Source organism: Doryrhamphus excisus, linkage group LG4 (assembly GCF_037039965.1).
Source record: "Doryrhamphus excisus strain RoL-2023G ecotype Guam linkage group LG4, RoL_Dexc_Guam_v1.1, whole genome shotgun sequence".
Lineage (NCBI taxonomy): Eukaryota > Metazoa > Chordata > Actinopteri > Syngnathiformes > Syngnathidae > Doryrhamphus > Doryrhamphus excisus.
The window spans coordinates 15,767,549-15,792,195 of NC_136360.1; the positions used below are offsets into that span (position 1 = coordinate 15,767,549).

At 44.2% G+C, this 24,647-nt stretch overlaps 1 protein-coding gene across 11 annotated transcripts in view; it reads right to left on the bottom strand.

Moving 5' to 3' along the window:
- The window catches only part of ephb3b (eph receptor B3b), a 57,026-nt gene that overhangs the window by 9,600 nt on the left and 22,779 nt on the right, over positions 1-24,647 (bottom strand). For 3 of the 11 annotated variants that reach the window (XM_058072504.2, XM_058072502.2, XM_058072500.2), the window contains exons 2-10: positions 18,496-18,560; positions 13,405-14,077; positions 8,913-9,068; positions 7,872-8,207; positions 6,247-6,371; positions 5,519-5,681; positions 4,342-4,450; positions 3,073-3,125; positions 2,811-2,933 (exon numbers count right to left, since the gene is read on the bottom strand). In XM_058072504.2, the coding sequence (XP_057928487.1) occupies positions 2,811-2,933; positions 3,073-3,125; positions 4,342-4,450; positions 5,519-5,681; positions 6,247-6,371; positions 7,872-8,207; positions 8,913-9,068; positions 13,405-14,077; positions 18,496-18,560 (1,803 nt within the window). Of the gene's footprint in view, positions 1-2,705; positions 2,946-3,072; positions 3,126-4,341; positions 4,451-5,518; positions 5,682-6,246; positions 6,372-7,871; positions 8,208-8,912; positions 9,069-13,404; positions 14,078-18,495; positions 18,561-24,647 lie in introns of all 11 variants that reach the window. The other 8 variants (XM_058072497.2, XM_058072503.2, XM_058072494.2 and 5 more) reach the window with 4 other exon arrangements.

Consider the following 24,647-nt stretch of genomic DNA (forward strand, 5'->3'; position numbering starts at 1 on the left):
GTGAAGCATAATATGATACATAATTGCATGTGGATGGGGGAAGGATCAGGAGGGGGAACATTGACACGGGGATGTGGAGCTAAGTTTGGGAGGGGTCGGAGAAGTAGGCGCAGGAGGAGGAGATAGGTGGGGATAGAAGTTTGGGGGTGCGGGGAGTAGTGGATGCTTTACGTTTTGAGTCTACACCAAAGCACGAGTACAGGTACAAGAATGATGCAAAGGTGACGGTGGAGAAGGTTGGCGGAGTCGGGCCAGGATTGTCGGGAAGGGTTGGAGAGGGAGAGGAAGAGGGACATGAAAAACATGGACTTGTCACTTTGGATGCTGGGAAGCGACGGGTTTCAAGTAGTAGCCTCAGCCGCAGTCGAGCTGTAGTAGTAGTAGTAGCAGTAGTAGCGGTAGTAGTAGCAATAGTAATTGGTAGTAGCAGAAGCAGCAGTAGAGGCTCCCTCCTCTGCCATCACAACGTCCTCCATTTTGGCCCAGAATAACGCTACAACTAAAGCTCACTTGGCACAGTCCTGCAGCTTTTTGAGCAGAGATATAATAACTATAAAATACAGCATATAAAACACATGTCATGTTTACCAAAATTACACAACCACAACATCAAATGTCAGGGGTGGGGGTTCTAAAGAAGAGAACTAACCAGACGAAGGAAGAGGTATTATGTGCAAGGATCTCGTGTCAACTCAAGTTACTTTTTTGAAGATTGAACAATGTTGTTGGCAATGTTATCCCAATGCACTCCAATGTCCTGCCCCATTCCCAAAGGGATCTTCCCGCGGGGAAGTCTTGGGGAAACACAAGTCCCCTGAAACTGTAGTAATTGTATCAGAGGGACACCACCCCCCCAGGAGACGGCAGTACTCCATTGACAAGCTCTGAGTATCCGACTAGTAATCAACTTTTTAACTGATGTGTAAGATCGTAATTGACATAAGCCAGTTGGTGATTTCAAACGTATTCGTATGACACCGTAAACCTGCCTGTTGAGTTGTTATTTAGTTATTTTGTCATTCCCAAGACATCTTTCCTTGTCCTTGCACAGCAACTCTCCCGTTTTGTGGGATGGTTTCACAAAGATGACATTTCGGAAAGATCGCATCACTTAGCGTTCCAAAAAAAACGACCAAAAAGACAAAATCTCATATTTGCAGTAAGAAAGACCAGAACTGTGGCTGTCTAGCTAGCTAGCTAAGTGCCGCCAACAGGAGGTAGACTCACAGCCAGGCAAAGTGTGGAAAAGTCACAGGTTTCATTGATGAGTGATCAGACACACTGGCATCGATTGGCCCAAATGACGAGTTGTTGAGGTAATACGAACAAAGTGCGTCTCCTTGTCAGCTAAATACGGGGCGCTTCGTTTTGTTAATAAAAACGGGACAATACCGTTTTTCAAGGGATATGCGAATGAAGGTTGGTAACCCTAGTGAGACGACAATTGCAACCTGCTTAAAAAGACATTTTAGTCTCGTATTCGAGTCGATTTCTTGTAAGCCAGGGGTCTCAAACACGCGGCCCGCGGGCCAAATGTGGCCCACAGTACACTAGTTTGAGACCCCGCCTTGATATGAAAGTTTAATGTGCGGCCCGCGCAAGTTTGATATGGATGCTGTATGGTATCATGTACCCAGAAAAAATTATTACGTTTGATTAATGTTCATGTTAAAGGTTAAATAACTGTTAATAGTTATCCTCCCTATCCGTGTGGAAGTGGTAAGTTTTTGGCTATTTAAGTTTAAAGGAAATAACTTGAAGGCTACCGTTTAGGTGGCTAGCTCTCTAGTTTGCGAGTTAGCATGTGTCTCAAGACCCTGCAGTTGCGCAATATGTTGTAAATAAAAAGAGTATAAATGTGACTATAGTCGTGTTTTGCCATGTCTACAGGGCTCTGTTCATTTTAATCTGAAAAAATAATTTGTCTACCCACCAACTATATGTGGTTTCTTGAGTTTTTATTATTATTATTATTATATTTATTTATTACTGATTGATTGATTTTCTTTATTCTTGATTTGTTTATTTATTTTTCATCTTATTTTGTGTAGAAAAATAAAAATTAAGATATTTGAGAACAGTGGAATGTTTTATCAGAGCTTTATTGTAGAAAATCGGAACCAAAGCACTGAAAAAGTTTGTATATTTTTCTGTTTTTAATAAATGCGTTTTTTTTTTTTTGAAAACCTGATGCGGCCCAGCCTTGCCCAGCCTAGCTCCAGTGGCCCCCAGGTAAATTGAGTTTGAGACCCCTGTTGTAAGCCTTGATGGAGAACTTGCAATAATGAGAGAATTGGGGACATGCGAGTTGCTTAAGAACAATAAAAATCTTTGTGTGTAGTCTGTAACGTTATCCCGGTATCTGGATTGCGACGACATATTTCATGTTAGTGGAACGTTATTTTGGGGGGCTTTCACAATCGACTGAACTGCTGTATTTGAAAGCGTTCCACCAAATAATGAGCAGCACCAAAAATTCCAAATACCGAACCTGCTACGGGTTGGACTAAGGAGCTCAGCTCTTTGTGAAACCAGTCCCAGGATTGGGTTCAGCACAAAAGGGGTTCTACTCTAAACATTACGTGAGGACAGGGTGCTAGGACTGTGAGTCATTTAATTTAGCTGGAGAAACCTGAAAATGACTAGAGAAGAATTTCTAAAAAGTGACAAGTGAGGTGGTGTACAGGGAAGGGGGGAGGGCATACCGATGAATTGAGTGAAAGTACCGCTTGGTGTGAAGTCCTCTAACGGTATGGCCTGGAGGTGACTAGCAGTCTTCCCCCTGTAGCTCAGGAGCTTTGGTGGGTTACCTGCGCCGATGACCTCCTCGATCTTCACGCAGGAGACGTCAATCTCTTTGGCAAATTCCCTCACGGCTTCATTGGGATCCTCATAGGTGAAGGGGTCAATGTAGACCTTCATTCCCGGAGTGACTATTGGGGATTCAGTGGCGAGAACGGGAAAGTGAATCTATGTTGCCAAGTTGCAGTTGACTAACTACCCAACAGGATAGTTTCCATCCATCAACAGGAAGCCAGCGTAGACGGGGAGTATGCTGGCAAAGATACTTACTGTACTGCTGCAGTTTCTCCGTATATTCTGACTCGGAACCGTTCCTCTGCTTTCTGTTTGGAAAAACAAAAACAATTCAATCACCTGGGCAACAGGACGGTGAAAATTCTGTGACAGTGACATGAAGCAGACATCATCCGCGGAACCGTACGCTGCACCGCGACAAGGGAAGCGCGGTGGATCCGTATTGCATCAGCGCCGGCTAGCAAACACTCCAAGATTGTAAACATGTTCACTGTCGCGACACTTTGTCTCATTCTTTCCGTACATTTCCATTTTTCCCGTCTGTATTTGGGGCGGTTGGGGGGTGGATACAAACGCAATGGCATCACGAGGGGGCCGGGATTTAGAAATTGCATGTTAATGCGCTTCCTTTGTTGTCTAACCAGTAACCAGGGCAATAATACCCAATGGTGATTTGCATCTTATTTCAAATTCTAATTTAGTTCCGGAATATTCCGAAGCCCTGCGTGTCTGTTATTATTTTCTCTGTGTTGCTGTATGGCAGCCTAAGCGGCGCTTAAGCCGAGACCCTACGAGAGACACAATGAAACGGTGTGAAAATAGAGGAGGGAGGGAGGGAGGAGGGGGGAAGCCGGAGAGATTATTATTCATTGTAGCGTGACCGATGCCCACGCTTGTCAGCCACTGCCTGAGAGGCTTGTGAAGGGAAGCGAGTGGGTGCCAGTCGGCGGTGGGTGCCAACCTTTCACACACGAATATAAACACAAATGTGGCGCTTTGCTTGTCAAATAAGTTGTGTGAGGACAAACAATATGGTTCTGGTTCCAAGTGATGTTCAACCAGTTTCCATCCTTTCAATAACTGGCCCCCCCCCAGACAAGGGCACACCTGGGGTCTATGTGGTCAGAAAAGTCCACAGTGAGTGGCGAGCTTGGAGCACGGGCCTATCAGACCAAACAGCTGCTCCATCATACCGAGTCCTGTGTAAAAAGTACCGTTTTTTTACCCAACGCTGTTTACTATTCACACTTTCACAAGGCTGTCTGGCATTCGGGGGCCTCACAGGTGGCGCACAGCAATCCACAGAGGCGGTTCTGGGGTGGTTTGGAGGACATGTAAACAATGTTGACATTTGGAGCTATCTCTGTTTATTCAAGTTGAACTGAAAATACCCTCCTCTAATGTCTCTGAAAAGTTCTGCTGTTACGCTACAAAGGCCTGGAAGGTAGATAGATTTCCCAATCTGCGCATCTATTTTCGACACCAATTATTGCCAGATATCGCCAAGACTAATGACATGGTTACCTGAGGCAGACGATAGCGATGACCACAACGGCAATGATGAAGACAAAGACGGCGGTAGCTGATCCCACGATGAGGGGGAGCTGCTCTTGCCACAACTTGGGTGGGTCAGCTGAAGGATTAAAGAGAAAAAAAAGAGATGCTTAGCAAACTTGTACTGCGGTTCTTTGTCATATCAAACTTATGGTAATGGTTTAATTTCATTTGAACATGCATCAGATTACAATTGAGTGCCTCCCATAATCAGTTCCCAGTTCCACATGTCCAAAAGGAGTAGGAAGAAGCAAAGCTTATTAAATCCTACCCCTCCATCTGGTACTTTTACAATCAGTAACTGTTACATTTGTTCACTTCCTGCTTTCCTAATATAGTTTAATTTTTTTATTTTATTTTTGGCACGTACGTATTTTATTTTTGGTACGTAAAATTTAAAAAATGTAAAATTTAAAAATGTTTTTGTCACGTACCGTAGTACAAGGTGATATGACCATACAGTGACATAATGGGTACCATAGCAAGTATCAATATAGTGATATATATAGCACATCATGACTGGTTCAAGACTTTGTCTTTAAATTTTAAGTTTAAAATTTAAAATTAAATTTTTTTTACAATTTTTGTATTTTTTTTGTCATGTACCGAAGTACGAGGTGATATGACCATACAAACGGCCAACGAGTGTCCTTCGTATGTTTTGCTCAGATGTCATTTTTTTCGTACATTAGAGCAACCAACGCATGTTCAGATACTGTGTATATCCGCCATACTCCTTTATTGGTCACCACAACTACATTCTACACTAACAAAAAAAAAACAGTGATTTGTGGAACACCAAAAATCGGATGGCCAAATAATCCTTACTTGAGTGACTTCAGAGTGAAATCAGAGGCTGTGATAAAGTGGAGTAGCAGCCATCTTTATTCAGCTGACCACCGTCTACTCGGCTCAGTCAGTTTAAGAATGTCTTTTTAATCATGAGTACCACGAGAGGCAAATCTAAGGATGATAGCTTGACTGATGGCTCGGGAGTAGATTTTCATCCATGAAAAATAGCCGTAGCATCACCACGCTCTACGAGCCTGCGAGCCGTTATTATGTTGAAAAGCATATTCAAATAACGATCTCGGGAGGTTTCCCCGCTAAGCCCCTGAATAACGAAAGCGGTCTGAGAGAGACATACTTTGCAGGTTGGTGCTGAAGTCGGCCGGGCTGCTGTAACGACCGTAACCAGCCACCGTCCGTGCCCGGACTTGGACCACGTACGGCGTCCCGGCCTTGAGACCTTCGACGCGGGCGTTGCTCCGTTGGGCCGTCATCGTATGAGCGATGGCTTCACCCTGATCCTGGGATCATAGGGAGGGACATAGTCAATGATAAAAACACGACAACACGTGCTGTACAAGACCCCGGGGTTGGCTCATTAATCATCATCCCGATCCGGTAGCGGCTGTTTCTATCATGGCTGACCAATTTCACTTTGTTAACTGAAGAAAAGGGATGAAAAAGTACGGAACCGAAATGGTGAGACGTGTTGGAGCTGCCTTGTTAATCCGATGGGACGAGGGCAAGACAAGAAACGGCAAATATACAGTGAATGCCTTTGTTTACTCCCCGAGGTACACATAGTCACAGTTCTGTGCACTCCTGAAAAATACTTTCTAATGGACGGCTGGAGAGAAGACTGAGGGTAATATGGGAGCATAATGGCAAGATGGCGGAGAAAGCGTGAAAAAGGGAAATAATTGGGGCCGGATTACCCAAACAAAGATGGGGGACGGGGACTTGTCTCGCTACAAGCATGTGTTTATCGGCAGCGCCATTGTTTCCTCGTTTCCAAACGCACAGATGAACCAGACCACGAGTGTTGGTGAAATTGGATCGAATTAAAGGACTTACATTTCTGCTTACCTTCTCATGGTACTTAATCTCATAATCCAGAATGATTCCGTTGGGTTTTTCTGGAGGCAGCCAGGACAGGCTCATGGTGCTCGCCGTGGCCGCCATCAGGTGAACCGTGGGTACTGCCGACGGCGCTACACAAGGAAGAAAAAAAGCAAATTCACGGTTTCAGATAACGGGTCTTTGCGGTCAAATCTCCTACCATGCATGTAAACGGACCGTTATGTAAGCATAATCCCGTCTTCCACTGTACATCGTCAGAGACGAACTTACAGAACAAATCAAACGGTTCTGTTCCACCCACCTTAGTTTCCATCCTGGCTCTCTTTGCCTTTTCAAGCTAAGTTCTGTTGGCTTCTTTCCTCTCTTCTCAGTTCAAGTCTGGTCTGGCTCTGACTCACGTCTCCTACGTCCAGGTCTTTGTTTCGTAACGGTCTCACCGTGTACCTTCGTCTTTTTCCACATCTACACCTTATTCGGCCACAGTCTTAACTTTTTATTACAATTCTGTCCTAAATAGTGCTGGTTTTGTCTCCACCAATACCCCTCCCGTCCCCTGAACCCCCAGGCTCCTCATTCTTCTTCAAACTTTTTTCATCCCCGGTTTTTTTCCTTCTTTGATCCCCGACCCCTTCCATTTTTTTCTTCCCCAAATCCAGCTTGTGTCTGAGGCCAGACATCCTTCTGTTCTTCCTCCCCTTGCAAGCCCACCCTACCCAGGACCTCCACCACACCTCAGTCCCTCCCAGAAGACAATGGTTACAGAGTAGATCCCCTGGTTACTCCAGCCAGGGGATTAGGCTCACTCCTCCTGGGGGCAGATGTAGAAGTTACCATGGAGGTGGCCTCCGAGGGCTTATCGCCACCCGGGTATTTATTTTGGTTCTTAAAGTTGAATGCACATGAGGGGAAAGTCTTGGAACTACATCGGGGGATAATCTAATCACAGATGATGCTCCTCCTGTTGTGATGTGACCCAGGCCGCCCATGAATGGACACTGGGGTCCGTGGTGTAGCATGCCTGTGCATGTGGCGCCGCACCCCTCATATATAAAACAATGAGCGCCTATCATGAGGCAGCGTGGAGCCTCCGGGTCCCAGACCCACAAAGAGAATACATTTCTTCAGGGCCACAAGGGTAAAGGACAAGGCCACGGAGCGAGGATGATGAGGGGGGTGGGGCCACGGATAATCCTCCATGTTGTCCAAGATAGGGCAAATTTAACAAAGCGACCAAACGCATCAAAAGCTGAACCAAAGAGGTCAGTGAGGAGCAGAACAAAAGCCTCGTTTACATGGAGACCCAGAAACGTCAGCGTAAAACCAAAGTCCAATCCAAGCCAAAATAGTATGGCATACAGTACACATGTATAGTACACACAACATGGCACGGCATTGACCTAGTTACTGGTATCGCTGTAGGCTGGCGGAGCAGTGGGTTGGGAGGATATCGTTGCTATTGCTATTTGCAGCCGTGGTAGAACAAAGCAAGCAGTGGGTGTGTGAAACAAGTCGTTTGCTAAGCTCATTCAGAACAACGTCTTTGCTCTTGATCCCTGTTCAAAGAATAAAATCTGTAACGCACGCCTACCTGCACACAAGGAATTGATCACTACTTTTGGGTGTTCACCTACCGGCCTGATTGGTGGTGATGTTGACCGCCGAGAACTGAGGCGTATACGGGCTCTTGTTGGAGACGCCGTTGACGGCCTGGATCTCGAAGCTGTACTGGGTGTGGGCTTGCAGGTTACGGACCGCCACCCGCCGCAGGGTAAGACCCAGGTGGCGCGGCGAGATATCCACGTTGTCATCGCAGCGGGAGCACATTCCCCGTTCGGGCAGGCACTTCTTGCAGATGACATTGTAGAAGGTGTCGTCGCGGCCGCCCAGATCCCGGGGCTCGCTCCATTCCAGGACGAGCGAGGTTTCATTCACGCTGGAGATGACGTTGCGCGGAGCAGAGGGAACAGCTGCAAAAGGCGTGATGGGATGAGGAAAATAGGTTGGGAAGCGGTACGGATGAAATCTCTGTGCATAATGGGCGGCTCTTTGACAGTGCAGTCACGTACGCACTATGGAGTTCGGTTTGCATCATTTATTCAATCATCTCAGCATAACGTTGCTCTTATTGTTATTTTCATGTTAACTGGGGCGGTTTTCTCTTCCTCTTAATGAGTCTGAGAAAAAAGGGGAAACGAGTGAGAAAATGTATTGGCAGACACTTGGCAATTCTTATCCAATTACCGGAACCTTATCTCTCGTTGTGCTGCGGGACACAATGCACCTCCCCTCCCTCGCCCCCAATAAGCATCTCACCCCGGCAACAGACAGGAAACGCAGATTCTTCCCAGGTCTCCAGTGAATGCATCTGCTCCTACAGCGGCGTGTTTGCTTTTAATAAAAGCATTACGGCTACGCCAGCCAGAGATAGACTTCTCTTTGAAGGCAGCTGGGTCGGCATGATAACGTTTTGGACGGCGTTGGGAAAACAAGCAGAAGTGTTTGCCTTCTCTGTGTTGTGGTGGGAAACAAAACTTCTGTCCCGAGTAGTGATAACTCTTACCGAGGACCGGCAGGTTCAGGACTTGTGACAGTGACTTTAAAACCAAAGACCCACTTCTCACAGGATACGTTGGCAGGCGGATATGTCGTCAAATAAAAGCAGTTCCACTTACTGGTGCAAGGTGAGTCGGGCGTGTCCGTGTCCGATCGGTAGTAACCGTTTCGACAGGAGCAAACGCTTGCGGCTCCAGAGCTGGCACGGCTGTTTGCAGGGCAAGGCAGACAGAATCCCTCCCCTTGCTTGTACTTGAAGGTTCCAGGGTTGCAAGCTAACGTGGAAAGAGAAGGAAGAGCAAAGTGTGAAGAAACAAGAGATGGCTATCAACACCGTAGTTGCTTCACTTGGAAAGGCTCAGCAGCACAATTTAACCTCGCTACGCTTTAGCCTTCCTGGGAATCGTGTCCAAGCTGGCATGACTCACGTCTTTTCAAAAATGCTTAAGCTTGTTTGTTCCAACAACTTTTCACGCCGCCCTGGCCGCCATCGCCGCCCCCGCCGCCCTCGTCACCCTCGCCGCCCTCGTTGCCCTTGCCGTCCCCGCCGCCCCCCTCGCCCCCGCCACCCTCGTCACCCTCGCCGCCCTCGCCACTATCGCCACCTACTTTATCGTGGAAGTCCCGCATGTAATGTGATGACAAGAAGAGTGTTTCCAATGAATTCAGCAGGGGGTGTCCAAATTACGGTCCGGGGGCCACCTGGGGCACATGGCTGTTATTTTATACATTCTAAAAATATACTTTAACAAGAATAAAAAATCTGCAAAAATGGATAATTCAGAAGTAATTGTGCAAGAATAAAGTCAGAATATTAAGAGAAAAAGTTAAAACAATAGCTTTATAATATTGTAAGAATTTAAGTGGATTTTGAAAAAAAACCCAAAATTATTTAGAAAATGAAATTGTAATTTTTTGAACATTTGGTAATGGTTTAATTTCATTTGAACATGCATCAGATTATAATTGAATGCATCCCATAATCAGTTCCCAGTTCCACATGTCCAAAAGGAGTAGGAAGAAGCAAAGCTTATTAAATCCTACCCCTCCATCTGGTACTTTTACAATCAGTAACTGTTACATTTGTTCACTTCCTGCTTTCCATAATACAGTTTAAGGTTTTTTTTTTATTTTTCTCATAGTTTGACTCCACATACTGATGTGCTATGGCTTTTTAATGTAGTCCTAGCATACAACTGTTTCAAATTTAGTTTGGTTGTAGAAAAAGTCATAATTCAATGTATTTTGGAGAAAAGGGGCACAATTACAAGAAGAACATTTTGAAAGTTTGAAAAATGAAAAAAAGAAACGATTACAAGCATAAAGTCAAAATCATGAAAAGTGTCCTATTCTAGTGACGAACCGTTTTCCTCATAATGTGAAGAAATATAATGCCATTTCAGTGGCCAGGTCAATGCCAATGATGCATTGCGGTCCAAAACGGGCACCCGCAGGCACCGTAGCAAAGCAGGTCAGCATTGCTCACGTCATGTGCAAAATATGCGCCTCTCACAAGGAAGAATTATTACCACGGCTTCTGAGTTTGAGTTAGTTTTGGCTTCCTGTTAAAAGGTCGGAGGTCAGTGCAGCGGACCACTTAATGCGTTCCTGTCCTGCAAAGCCCAATATTAGCACACGGCCTCCAGTTGGCCGAGTGGTGTACATTAGCACTGCGTGTGTTTGTTCTTCCACCATTAATCAGAGTTATCCGCGGCCCTGGCTAAAAGGAAGTAGAGCTGGATAAACACATCAAATGTCCTTGACGTATAGCAGCCGGCTTCCTGCACGGCCACCCGCGGGCCCGGCCCATGCGGGTTCAGCTCAGTCCACCCCAAGAAAACCAGACGCAGTTCCTCTACTACAGGAGGGAGATACAAGTATCGGCTTTTCAACATGTTAGCGAATGAAAGATGTTGAGGAAGCCTCGCCATTAAATTGGCTTGAAAATGCTGATCAATCATTTGTGGCGCATAAAGGGGTCATCCTGGTGCTTTCATCCATTTCCCCCTAAGGAACCAACTAAAGAATGAGGAAGAAAGAGAGACAAGGAGGGGAAAAAAGAAAGGAAGAGGTAGAAGATGTGGAGGCAGTGAAAATGTTAATCCCGCAAGCGCTTCTCCCCCCCCCCCCCCCCCCCCACACCCGTTCCCCTTCACTCCCCTGTGTCTTATCCTCTCATGCAGAACATAGGGCTTAAGAAGCTGATTAAAATGAATTGTGAAAATGGAAAGTGTGGCGAGGGGGGGTGTGAGGAGGGGTTAGTGCTGCAAATGAGGGGAGAGGCAGGAGAGGCTCATCGATTAGTAGCGATGCAGACGTCCTTACTGTAAGTCGGATGGTGTATTAATGAGAGAAACGGCCTTCAGATTAGAATGAAATGAGGTGGGGGTGGGAGTGGGGGTGGAGGGGGGTAGAGAAATGAAGGAGCCCTCCTTTGAAACAGGGGAGAGAGGGAGCAGAAAGAGCACGGTGAAAAAGTATTATTGAGTAGCATAAAAGGTGAGGACAGAAAATGAGGCCGGACCAGGGAAGCTTGATTAAAGAACGGGGGCCGGTCGTGGGGGCCTTCACCTTCTGCTGCCGGGAACAAATTGCTTTCTAACCGTTCACCATCTAATAGAACCAGCAGGCCATTGTTTTAGTTTGATGCAAGAACTTGTTTCACACTTTTATGGAAGGCTGACCAAAAACTTGAAATAAGCACTGAAGATGGGCTACATTTGACAAGAATAACCATAAAACATGAAGACATAAAGTAAATAATAAATAATTAACAATAAATAAAACAATAAATAATCCATAATAATAATCACAATATGAAAGAAAAAAGTCCCAATATGAGAAACAACCAATAGAGTTGCAATATCGGGAAAATCGCTAAATGTTATAATGTTATGATCATAAATGATATATTATATATAATAAATAATAATTTATAATATTTATAAATAATAAATAAATGAATAAATATTTAATAATTATGAATAATTATTATATCTCTGCATATCTACTGTATATGGCTTGTATTTTTAATGTAAAAGTGGCCCCACATTGACATTGAAATGAGCATGTCTCTGACAGCGGATGTCCAATTATTATTATTATTATTATTGCATTATTATTTCATTATTATTGCATTATTATGTCATTATTATTTCATAATTATTATTGCATTACTATTTCATTATTATTTAATTGTTATTTCATTATTATTGCATTATTATGTCATTATTATTGCATTATTATTTCATTATTTCATTATTGTTGCATTATTGTTTCATTATTATTGCATTATTCTTTCATTATTATTGCATTATTATTTTATTATTGTTGCATTATTATTTCATTATTATTTCATTATTATTGCATTATTATTGCATTATTGTTTCATTATTATTTCATTATTGTTTCATTATTATTTCATTATTGTTGCATTATTATTTCATTATTATTGCATTATTGTTGCATTATTATTTCATTATTATTGCATTATTATTGTATTATTATTGCATTTTGAACACAACAAAAAAACCCTGATTGTCAGAGTTGATAAGAGGATGAAGATGAAGGAGCCTTCCGAGTCCTAAAGGCAAGCCGCACACCAGACGATTCTCCATCACCTCTGCTCATCAATAACCTTGCCCCCCCACCCCCCCTCCCCATCCTCCTGTCTCCATTTGACCTACACAACCTGAGCCTAATTTTCCGCCCTCATACCCCCCGACTCATACTTTCCATTTATCCTCCCCTCTCCTGCTGTCACCTGCACTCCATTTCAGCCGAGACCTTGCTTGGTTAAATTCACCTTGCTCTCAACCTCAGTGAACTCGTCGTGTTGTCCATCAGGACGGAGTGGAGGGGGGGACTGGGGTGTCCCAGCTTTCATAAACAGACAGCCTCTACTGCATTTCCATTTATTTAGCAAGCAGCTGTCAGGCGAAAACGAGGTCAGAAGGGCGACCGGCAGACGGACGGCGTCATGTACAGTATGGCGGATTGTTTTACCTTATCGACGTTATGTCGCAAAATGACTTTGAATTGCAGGCTAAGTACTTTTAGCCAACATTAAAATCAAAACATCAAACCATCAGACGTTCTGTACGATTTCGTTTTTTCTTCCGTCAGGCTAAACATTGCGCGTAACAAACTGGTTTCGTGCTCTTCTTTTGGTTTACGTTATTTCTTGGAGAAATACTTGCTTCAGTTGACGAACTATCCGGTTGTCGTCAGACCTGTTGGAGCAGATTACGCAACCACGGTATAGCGGTATGTACAATCATCTCCGGCAACATTCATGAAAAAGTTTCCGTTCTGTGAGTTCAGTTGAGTAAGAAACTGAACAAACAGATTTGTTGGATGGGATTTGATGCTAAACGATGTTGAATATGAGCTTAAAAAGCCTAAGAACTTGACTAATATGAATTCCAGACGTATCGCTAAGTAGTCTGTGAGTCATAAACCAGCCAAGACTTTGATTCCAAAAATCTCAGCTTTGTTCTTTCTCTGTACAGACGGCAGAAATACTTCTATTTAGGAGGAAAAGACCACCTCGATCAATCCGTGCCGGGTTGAGACGATGACCTCACAGCGCGACGTCTCTGTGAAACTCACCTTGACATTGAGTGTCCTTCATGGCGGGCTCAAAACCAGCTGAGCACGTGCAGGCGCCCACAGGAACCATCCATTCCCCATCTCCGTTGCAGTACAACTTTAGCGGCACGGACACCTCCAAGGCGTTGGGTACGCAAGTTCCAGGCGCGATGACCAAGGATGTGGCTTCGGCTCCGGTTGCTGTCTCTGGGAAAACTGCAAAGTTGGCTATGGTGGTGGAGCACTTCTTATAAAAAACCCTCACTGAGATGAGCGACATGCATGCCCCAAGGTCCTGGAACGCCAGATAGAACCCGGCTTTGGACAACGGCCCGAAACTCCTGACTTTAGTGTTAACAAGTCCGGAATCGAGCTTGGAAAAACTTGTATCAGGCGCGATGGTGTCCACTTTCACGTACGGGTTTTCCATCCAGAAAGGACTGGTTGCTGTAGCTGAGTCCGAGTCCGACTCGTAGTAAAAGAGGTTGAAGGTCTCTTTGCAGGAGCCCGGGATGTTGGGGATGCTGTTGCAATCCCGTACGGTGAACTTCATCTCCACGTACACACGCAGCACGTCCTTCCGCGGGATGAAGTCGCTGCGTAGCCAGTTGTTCTGATTGAGCTCCCGTACGTTGCAGACTTGGTACGTCCGGATGGGATTCATGGCGTCGTCGTAGCCACTCACTTCTTCCCACTACACGGAAACACAGACAAGAAGAGTTACAAGTGTCCTCTACCAACGACCTTCAAACAATTGGGATTAACAATTGAGATTGTTGGACGAGTGGTTAGTATGTTGGCCACAAAGTCGGGAGATGGGGTTTGAATCTCTATTTGGTCATCTCTGTGTGGAGTTCTCCAGGGCTCTCTGAAAACTAATTGGCTAAAGGCTAATTGGACACTCGGAATCATCTGAAGGTACGAATATGAGTGTGAATGTTTGTCTTTGTGCGATTGGCTGGAGACCCGTCAGGAGGCAACGGGTCGGGATGCGTTACGCAAAACCAAGCTGGAAAAGTCCATCCATCCATGCATTTTCCTCTGCAGTCTCAGTAGGGAAGCCCAGACTTCCCGGTTTCCGGGCACCTCCACCTCCTCCGGACTCCCTCAACACTTTGGCTGCGCCTAGAAATTCTGTCCATGAAAATTGTGAACAGAATCGGTGACAAAGGGCAGCCTTGGCGGAGGCCAAAGTTCACCGGAAAAAGGCTCGACTTATGACTGGCAAAGTGAACCAGACTCCTACCCCGTTTGTACAAGGACCGGATAGCACGTAGCCAACCCCCCAAAAAACGCCACGAAGGACACGGTTGAATGCCTTTTTCAGGGCAAAAGTCAAGTTTCACTAAAAACCAGCAAAAACTGCAACCTGGGTACTTTCTTAGTTTTGTACATTTGAAATGTATACTTGGCTCTGTAGTGTTGTGTTCATGTTTCACCAAATGGTCGGAAATTTAGAGTCAGATAGGACCTTTTGTCTCCATGGAACAGGTATAATTCTATTTTTATGTTGGAAATATATGATACTTACATTTCGGAAAAAAACGTTTAGAATTAGCAAAGCTAACAGTAGTTGATGATGAACAAACCTACTTCAACCCAACTCAGTTCCTCAGTAACTTCGTCATTTTGTGTACTTTTACTGTAAAGTCAGACAAAAAAAGAACCAAAAAAATTTAAGCTACCAAAAAATCAAAGAAACGATTTGGAACTCTTTTTAAGGAGTCGAGCCACAGGAGTCCATCTTCCACAAGGAAGCGAACGTCCCAACAGACTGCAAGCATCCGTATTCCAATGGTCAATTCTCAAGTCCGTGCGGGAAAAATCCGAGGACGAGACCTGCAGATTCATCCAATTACAGCAGACCGCCCCCCCTTGAACCTGCCGCCAGCGCTTCACGTAGCGTAGCGGAGCTAGCGTACAGGTGGCCTCACAACCAATTACACTTTCATTACACTGCAATTACTTCGCCGTCCTCTGATGGGAAGGGGGGGGCAGCGTGACGCTTAACCTTCATGCTTCCTGTTTCTTTCAGTTCTGCTACATCTTTCAATGCTAAAGCGGGTGAAGTGCTCGGGATGAAACCGGATGTCACATTTTCTAACCTTTGATGACCAGTTTCATGAAATGAGCGTGTGGAAGTGCATCGGCTGATGTCAACTGCTTAGTTTATTTGCATTGCATTCCAATAGCAAAGTTAATCCTAACAGGGGAAGAACGTTGCTCTCATTAAATCTTATCTAAAGCTTCAGATTGACTTTTTCACCTACTGATTGCAGAGTGCAATTTTTTCCACTCAATCTGTAAAAATAAATAAGAAAAGGTCTGATTGGGAAATGTCCGTTTAGGGTTCCGAAATGAACATCTAAAACCAAAACAAGAATCTGTCCCGTGTAGCATCCTCATGAGGGCTGGGATGTGGACGCCAGGGAGACCAGGCTATTCATCCAAGACCCGAGAGGCGCTAGATGGACATAGCCAAGGGATTAAAACGCTGATCTGACAAGGAGCGAGGAGAATGAGGAAGCAATAATCGCCGGCCGGGTCAATGGGACGGCTAAAAGCATGAAGTGGCGCTGGAGATTTAGTTAAGTGTAAGACATCGCTCACCGCAGAAGGGAAGTGTTTGCAAATGTCTGCACTTGAACGTCAGTTTTGTTCTTCAAAACAACGCACTCTTTTGTCGGCGATTAAAGAAAAGTAAAAAACTACAATCGCTTACAAAATGACGATTCTTGGCAATAATTCTTGGCAATAATTCTCAACTTTTACTTTTACATTATGCAACACACAATGGATCCTCACATTTTCTTTTTCAAAGATGTAAAAAAGTGAAAAAATTAAGATGTTTCTAACATGAAATAATTCTTGGGACGTTAATTCATAATAATTCTTAAGATGTTGTGTCGATATGCTAAGACGTTATGTCGATATGCTAAGACGTTATGTCGATATGCTAAGAAGTTGTGTTGCTATGCTAAGACGTTGTGGCGCTATGCTAAGACATGGCGCTATGCTAAGATGTATTAATATGCTAAGACGTTGTGTTGATATGCTAAGACGTTGTGTCACTATGCTAAGACATGTCGCTATGCTAAGACCTGTCGATATGCTAAAACATGTCGATATGCTAAGACGTTGTGTCACTATGCTAAGCTGTGTCGATATGCTGAAAAAAAAGTGAAAAAATGAAGATGTTTCTAACATGAAATCATTCTTGTGTGGTCCTAAATATCATACAAGTGATTATTACTAACCAAAATGGCAAAATTGCCATAAAAAGGCATTGACTCTAGTATGGGTCATTTTTGACCCACTTATGGAAGAGTGTAGGGTCCAGTCACTCGTGCATCTAAGGGTTAAGCACGAGACTGACGACCAGGCTAAAGGCTACACCGTGATTCTGTGATACTTTGGATGCAATGAAAGTCAAGGAGTTTGGTCGGTCGCATACACGAAGCCCTTTAGTCCACAATGGAAGCTCCAACATCAGCAGATTTGTGATGTCACAAACGAGTTCAGGGAATGTCTGTGTGTGTTGTGCAATACCGCAAAACAAGACAGAGATGTCGTGACTCAGACGAGCCTCCTGGGATCATGTAGTCTGTTTGTTAGTGGGTCTATTTCCAGGTTTTGAGGGAGTTTTTTTTTAAATTCTGTATTTGACTCTTCTGTCTCGCTTCCTGCTCCCGGTATTTCACCACTGTGGTGGATCCTGAAACAACCAACCGTAAATAGCAGCACCGCCAAAGAATACACAGCATAATGATGAAATATTCCATAACCTGCATCTCCTGTGGCAAGAGACATCATGGATAAATGCTACCTAAGCTCCCTTGGAAGTGTCCTTCACTTGAAAAGGAGCATCTGTTGCTCAAGGAGTTGTTTTTGGTGTTTATATGCTGCTTTGCATTGGTCCTTTTCCGCCACATTGAAGCTTAATGAGGGATCGGAAGATGGACGGCTGTGAGGGGGGCAAAGCCAATGGTGGGGGTTCGTCCATCTGATTGTTTCGGCTGGAGAATCTGGCACCACTAAACAGCAGAAGAAAAGCCAAGGGACACCGTGAAGGGCGGATGACTTGGAACAGCTGGGGTGGAATTTCCCTGTCTGTACGTTGGGGTGTAAACAAAATGGAAAAAAAATGGGGGCCCCGCCCTTCAGAACATAAGGGCCACAGTAAAAGGGGCCACACAAAGGCTTGGGGGGAGTGCTGGCAGGCTTTGAAGTATAGTTGAGGAGAGGTCAAGACTCCTCTCGAACCCATTGTGAAAACCACATGGGAAAGAACCATGAAACTGTCACTGGTACTTTGTGTGGGGCAGACCCCCGTGCCGGGCGATGCTGAGGGCCACCGGAAAGGAAGGGCTATGCTCGTTCTTGAGGTTATTTTCATTTTTTACATTTGAATTGCGGCAGGTAATTTTCAGCTTTCCATGCTAACAAGCGCGTCCGTTTGAATACTAAACATTTCCTGTTGGGAGCTTTGTTGATGAGGGTTGGCATGACGACATGTGTAGAAGTAAATCCCCACCAGGTGGTCCTCTGGTTACCCGGATCCGAAGATGTGTTGTCAGTCCAATTTTAGTGTAAGTCATAATTCATACCGAGGTCCCACATGCTGTAAACCGAACACACGGGGGAGTCCATCCGATCATTAAACACCAAATACCAGAATGAAATGAAGTGAAACCGAGAGAACCAAAACCAACGCTGCGCTGCTCAGTAGCGGTGTCACCAGGCGATGCACAAAATCGGGTCGAGAAGAATGAGATTTTGAAATGTTGATCATTTCTTGAAATGCTGCCTTTTCAACTGTTAAAGAGCAGCTTTTCTTTTGTAATTTATTAAACGCACGCTAATTGCATGTGGGTGCTGGAACCAATGGTTCCAATAAATTTCATTTATTCATATCTGAGATACACTAGATACAATATTTTCTGAAGGAGAAACCTGGTCACGTGTTGCTCTTGCGAGATCTTGTGTTTCTGGAAGGAAATATGGCGCGCTTTTGGCGACTGATTCACACAATGGACTTTTGCTCCAAGTCACCAAATGATTGACTTCAAGCTAAATAAAAATGTGTCACACAAGCTGCACAGTAAAACTCACCCCGGTCTCAGGGTGTGAAGTCCAGGCTAATTCTGTTGTGGCCCACTTGGTGTCCATCAGTGTCTCTGAAAATGAAAGCAGAACATCCAGGTCAGACGAAGAGGAAGCCAATGATGAATGACATCAATAAAGATAGTTTACAATCACAGTCATAAAGCTCAAAAGACGAGATAAGAAGTCAGGATCTGAAATGATCCAAAGTGCAGGATTGGAGCAGCACCATGGTGGCCAAGACCAGGAACTACTGTGCGTGTCTGTACGTGGGAGCGGAAGATCTCCAGACGGGAGAAGGAGATCTTAGCGGGAGATCTGTCAAGTGATGTGGACCATTTTATTGCATCTCTTTGTTCAGCCAATTAGCCTTAATTAGACATGTGCGGTTACACAGAAGGAAGCGGGAAAAGAAAACAACCGTGTGCCATCTAGTAAAGATCCGCTTTGTGTCAAACGGATCCTTTGACTCTTGACTTGCAAACAAAGAAACGCTCTTAAAAACACAACGTGACGTGCCTTCTGAAAACCTCCTTTTCCTTGCTTGAACTCAATTTCCGACACGATGGCTTCTTCTTCTTCTTTTTGGCGATGCTGTCAGCATTGTGCTAGCAAGGGGGGGGGGGGGGGGGGGTAACAAATCTGGAGTCTTTTATTACCTGGAGCTGAAGGTACGGCATGGTGCCGCCGTTATTATCTCTACCGCTGTGCTGTGCTGCAAGGCAGTCTAGCATGATGGAGTGGCCCTCTTGATCATGGGTAAAAACTTGTGTTTATCATTCGTTTAATGGGTGACCATCCTGACCACCTACAAGTGATGTTTTGGAAAGCAACACATGTTGATATGCTAAGACGTTGTGTCGCTATGCTAAGATGTTGTGTTGCTATGCTGAAACGTTATGTCGATATGCTAAGACATTGGCTCGATATGCTAAGACGTTGTGTCGATATGCTAAGATGATGTGTCAATATGCTAAGAAGTTGTTTTGCTATGCTAAGACGTTGTGTCGCTATGCTAAGATGTTGTGTTGCTATGATTGAAACGTTATGTCGATATGCTAAGACATTGGCTCGATATGCTAAGACGTTGTGTCGATATGCTAAGATGATGTGTCAATATGCTAAGAAGTTGTTTTGCTATGCTAAGATGTTGTGTCGATATGCTAAGATGTTGTGTTGATATGCTAAGAAGTTGTGTTGCTATGCTAAGATGTTGTGTTGATATGCTAAGATGTTGTGTCAATATGCTAAGAAGTTGTGTTGCTATGCTAAGATGTTGTGTCAATATGTTAAGACGTGTCGATATGCTAAAAAACTGTGTTGATATGCTAAGACGTTATGTCGGTTTGCTAAGATGTTATGTCGATATGCTAAAAAACTATGTTGATATGCTAAGACGTTATGTCGGTTTGCTAAGACATTATGTCGATATGCTGAGACATTATGTCGATATGCTAAAACGTTATGTCGATATGCTAAGACGTTGTGTCGATATGCTAAGATGTTGTGTCGATATGCTAAGACGTTGTGTCACTATGCTAAGATGTTGTGTCGATATGCTAAGACGTTGTGTCGATATGCTAAGATGTTGTGTCACTATGCTAAGATGTTGTGTCGATATGCTAAGACGTTGTGTCACTATGCTAAGACATGTCGCTATGCTAAGACCTGTCGATATGCTAAGACGTTGTGTCGCTATGCTAAGACATGTTCATATGCTAAGACGTTGTGTCGATATGCTAAGACATTGTGTCGATATGCTAAGACGTTGTGTCGATATGCTAAGACATTGTGTCGATATGCTAAGATGTGTTGCTATGCTAAGACATGTCGCTATGCTAAGATGTGTTTATATGCTAAGACGTTGTGTCGATATGCTAAGACGTTGTGTCGCTATGTTAAGATGTGTCGATATGCTAAGACGTTGTGTCGCTATGTTAAGACGTTGTGTCGCTATGCTAAGACATGTTCATATGCTAAGACGTTGTGTCGATATGCTAAGATGTTATGTCGATGTGCTAAAATGTTGTGTCGATATGCTAAGACATTATGCCGATAGGCTAATACGTTATGTCGATATGCTAAAATGTTGTGTCGATATGCTAAGACATTATGCTGATAGGCTAATACGTTATGTCGATATGCTAAGACATTATGTCTATATGTTCAATGGAAAGCTTGATTCAGATACCAGCGGGATTATTTTAATAGTTCAAGACTTACGGTAATGAAAAAATAGCGTTGCAAATCCTGTTGCCAGCTTCAGCTATGATGGTAAAACAACAATTTCATTTGAAAAAGTTTGACGGGCCGCCGTCTACTAATACTTGATTGAGAGCTTTGTGTCAAGACTTTTCAGGAAATATTCCCAGGAAACGGAACAAGTGCGGTTAACTTGAAGATCTGACCCCGCCGCCGCATTCAGGCGCACCAGAGGTGACAAACATCCTTCCACTCAAACACCTTCTTGTGAATTACGGCTGTGGATTTGGCAGGCCCCCGCAGCGGAGAATTCCTTAGGAATTACAGACCCTTGTGCGTTGGACACGAATGTGTGACAGTTGACAACTGGCGTTGAAAACGTTTTTTCTGAGAAAAATAACATTTGTGTGTAGCTGTGGCTCGCGCCCCCCCAGGGGCAGAATGCTCTGTAACTGTCAGGCCAGCGAGGGCTGTCTCTGAGGGAGGGGCTCCGGGAGGCTGCAGCTGTACAAAGTCAAAGCCGGCTTGCTTTGTCGACCATTCTCTGCCTCAGTGCTGATGCGGAAAATGCTTGGAAAAAAAAACAAATCACTTTTGTCCACGCGTACTCTTTGTGTCCCGAACAAGCACCGACTTGTGTTTTCATCTCCGAACGTGCGTCAGCGGATATACGCTGCAGAACTTCCCATGACTCATAACATGACAAAGCGTGATTTGAGTCCGATTACTGATACTTAGCTTCGCAGGTAGGAGGTGAGCCGATGCTGGGAAGGCTGGGAATGCTGGGAAGGATGCCTCTACAATGACAGCTGTTCTTTTATTATTATTATGGCTGAGACGTGTTGTTGTGTTTGTGCCGAGCTTATCATTAGACTTGACCTTGCTGAGGATGACACACACACACACACACACACATGCACGCACACACACACACACACACGGTACAACAGCCGGTGAGAAGAGGGTGCAACGACGAGGGAAAACGAATGAGATGTGAGGAAACGAAAGCGAGATATGCAAAACGCACACCTGTGCAGTTTGACTTTGTGGTTTGGATCATTCGGGAGTGTGTCGGGAGCACTACCCCCCCGCCCCCTTTTCCTGATGCATCTGCATTGTTGAAGCTCATCAGGTTTGAGCTTGTATGCATCCACTGGGGTGTGTGTTTGTGTGTGTGTGTGTGTGTGGTGCAAAGCCGTGCATTGTGTCCAAAGTGGAGCACCGATTCCAAGTCAATGGGGCAAAGTGACCCCTCCCTGTTGGTGGCTTTTTGTGTAAAGCATCTTGTGACAATGGCCATATTTGGTGAGTTGGAGTAAAAGGTAAAATAGTGCAGAACCAGAAGGACGGGTTGAATGGAAAAACAAGCCTAATGTCAACATGACCCCCCTTCACCCCCCATACAGAACATGCTTGGCTCTGCCTTTTTGCTGTCTATGACTTCACTGAACTGTTTCCAGTTATTCCAGCATAATTGGAGATCGAAGGAGATAGAAAAGCAACAAAAGTAAAACAGGCGAATGCTGACGGGAAAAAAAAAAAGAGTCGTGTACTTTTGACGGCGTGACCTATTTTCAATTCTGATCTTGAGGCGTGTTGTGCGATAGACGTCACTTTTTCAAGCTGTTCAATGAGCGCGTCTCTGTTTGAGTAACACGGCTATCGCTTATTTAGGATCCAGGTCAAAGACGCCTGGGATTAGCATAACAAGCGTGGCACTGACATTTGTCTTCTCCGCACGCCCTGATTGTGTGAGACAAAAATGGGAATGCCTGGAGAGATCACAAAAAGGCTAGAGTGTTCACGCAACACACACATATATACACACACTGGTACGGCAGGTACATGCAAAGCACCCCTTCACCCCCCCCCTTCTAATCCAGTAATGACAGAGCAGGGCTAATAACAGGGGAGGGCACCCAAGCATCCGTCCCTATGGCCGCATCCACACACACACACACACACAGCTTCTTAAAATATGTCTTTGTTCAAACAAGAAGGAAGAAGAAGGCAAGAATTGAAAGACTATAATGAGGGAAGGGAATGTGGGGGCGTCTGGGGGCAGGTAGGGTAGTTTGGATGTTCCCGCAGCAACACGCGCATTTTTAGTCTGGATCATATCGATTGCCACATAGCTTTACATTTCTTCGCAAAAAAAAAAACAAAACTGCAGAGTCAACACTTTGGATGAAGAAGAATCAAAGCTAAAACAAAGCTGGTCTATTGGGAATGATGACACTAACGACATTCTGACGGCTTTAATGGCCGGAACCAGGCTTCAATGGAACGGTCCAACAGCTTGTTTTTCACCAAAATGACAAATGTAGCATTCCTACAGATTCTAATCTCATAAAGTAAATGAAAGACTTGAACATCCCAATGTTTGTTAGCGAGGCAGACCAAATAATAATGGTAAATAATAATGGCACCAGTTCCCAGGTAATGGTACGAACCAGACTGAATTACACAATAAAATTACAGAATAAACACAGTTGTCGGTGCCTCTTTCGGGTGCTAAAATAATGCAGACTCAGCCAACCACAACAAGTAAGGTCAAGTAAGTAATGCAACGTCGCCATGGAAACACACAGCCAACCTTACAAAAATGTACAAAAATGTACAAAAATGTAAAAAAATTAAAAAAAATTGTAAAAAATTAAAAAAAATTACATTTTTTAGAAAATTAAAAAAATAAAAAAAAACTTGCAAATTTCCCCACTGAGGGACGAATAAAGGCATATCTTATATTAAGACGCCAACATGGACTGTCTGGATACTGTATGAGACAGCACTTCTTCACATTCATTTACAAATTAATTTTTTGTAAATTAAAAATTTACAAAAAATTACAAAAATTTACAAAAATTTACAAAAATTTACAAAAATTTACAAAAATTTACAAAAATTTACAAAAATTTACAAAAAATTACAAAAACCTTGCAAATTTCCCCACTGAGGGACGAATAAAGGCATATCTTATCTTAAGACGCCAACATGGACGGTCTGGATACTGTACGAGACAGCACTTCTTCACGTTCATTTACAAATAACGGAATATCAGGTTGCCAGAATTGTACGTCAATTATCAATTTCTGCCCAAATTGTGTTGACATTGTGTAACGAATGGACATAAAGACAGGAAGTGTAAACATCTATATCTATGATATAGTTTTAGCCACATTGTAGCGGCCTAACAGAAGCATAATATAGCGCGGTTCGACGCTCCCAATGAAGCATTTAAACCTGACTCCACTCACCAGTGACAGGGACTGCTCATCTTTGCTGTGATACGTAGCTAACAACGTTATGTTATCCTCAGGTTGAAACATATTTAACTTCAGTGGATCTGTGCCACCACAGGAAACTTGTGCATTGCAAGTTTTGCACTCAGCTACGATGTCTTTTTCGGACTTTAAGAAACAACGCAAACGACTGACATCCCGCCGACTCCACAGAAAACAGGATGTGCCAGTAGAAGAGATTTTGGATACAGGTCGATATAATATGATACTCGTTTTAGCAAAATATAATTTTAGCCGGATATCCAACTCTAATATTGGCATGAAAACGTATGGACTTGCCATACTGTATTAGTGTATAGTCAATGATGAAGATGAGGAAAAAGTCACATGGGGGGGGTCTTTTAAAACCAGTAACGACTCCTTCCCTGAACACCCCCCCCCCCCCCCCAGGGCCTCCTCCTCCTCCATAGCTTAATTATCTCCCCCGACCTTTTTCTGCAACTGGCTTTTGTTGGGTTGCTCCGCAGTCAAACACAAGGAGCACATGGAAACCTGGCATGGGGGTGTGTGTGTGGGGGGGTCAGGGGGGGCACTCCATTCAAACACTGCAGGGCCTGCTTGCCAAACACTCAAGCGTCTGTTTAGACACAGAAACGGTGAAATGTGTCAACATAGCGTGTGAGGACCCCGCGCTCAACTTATTAGCGCTATTAGCCT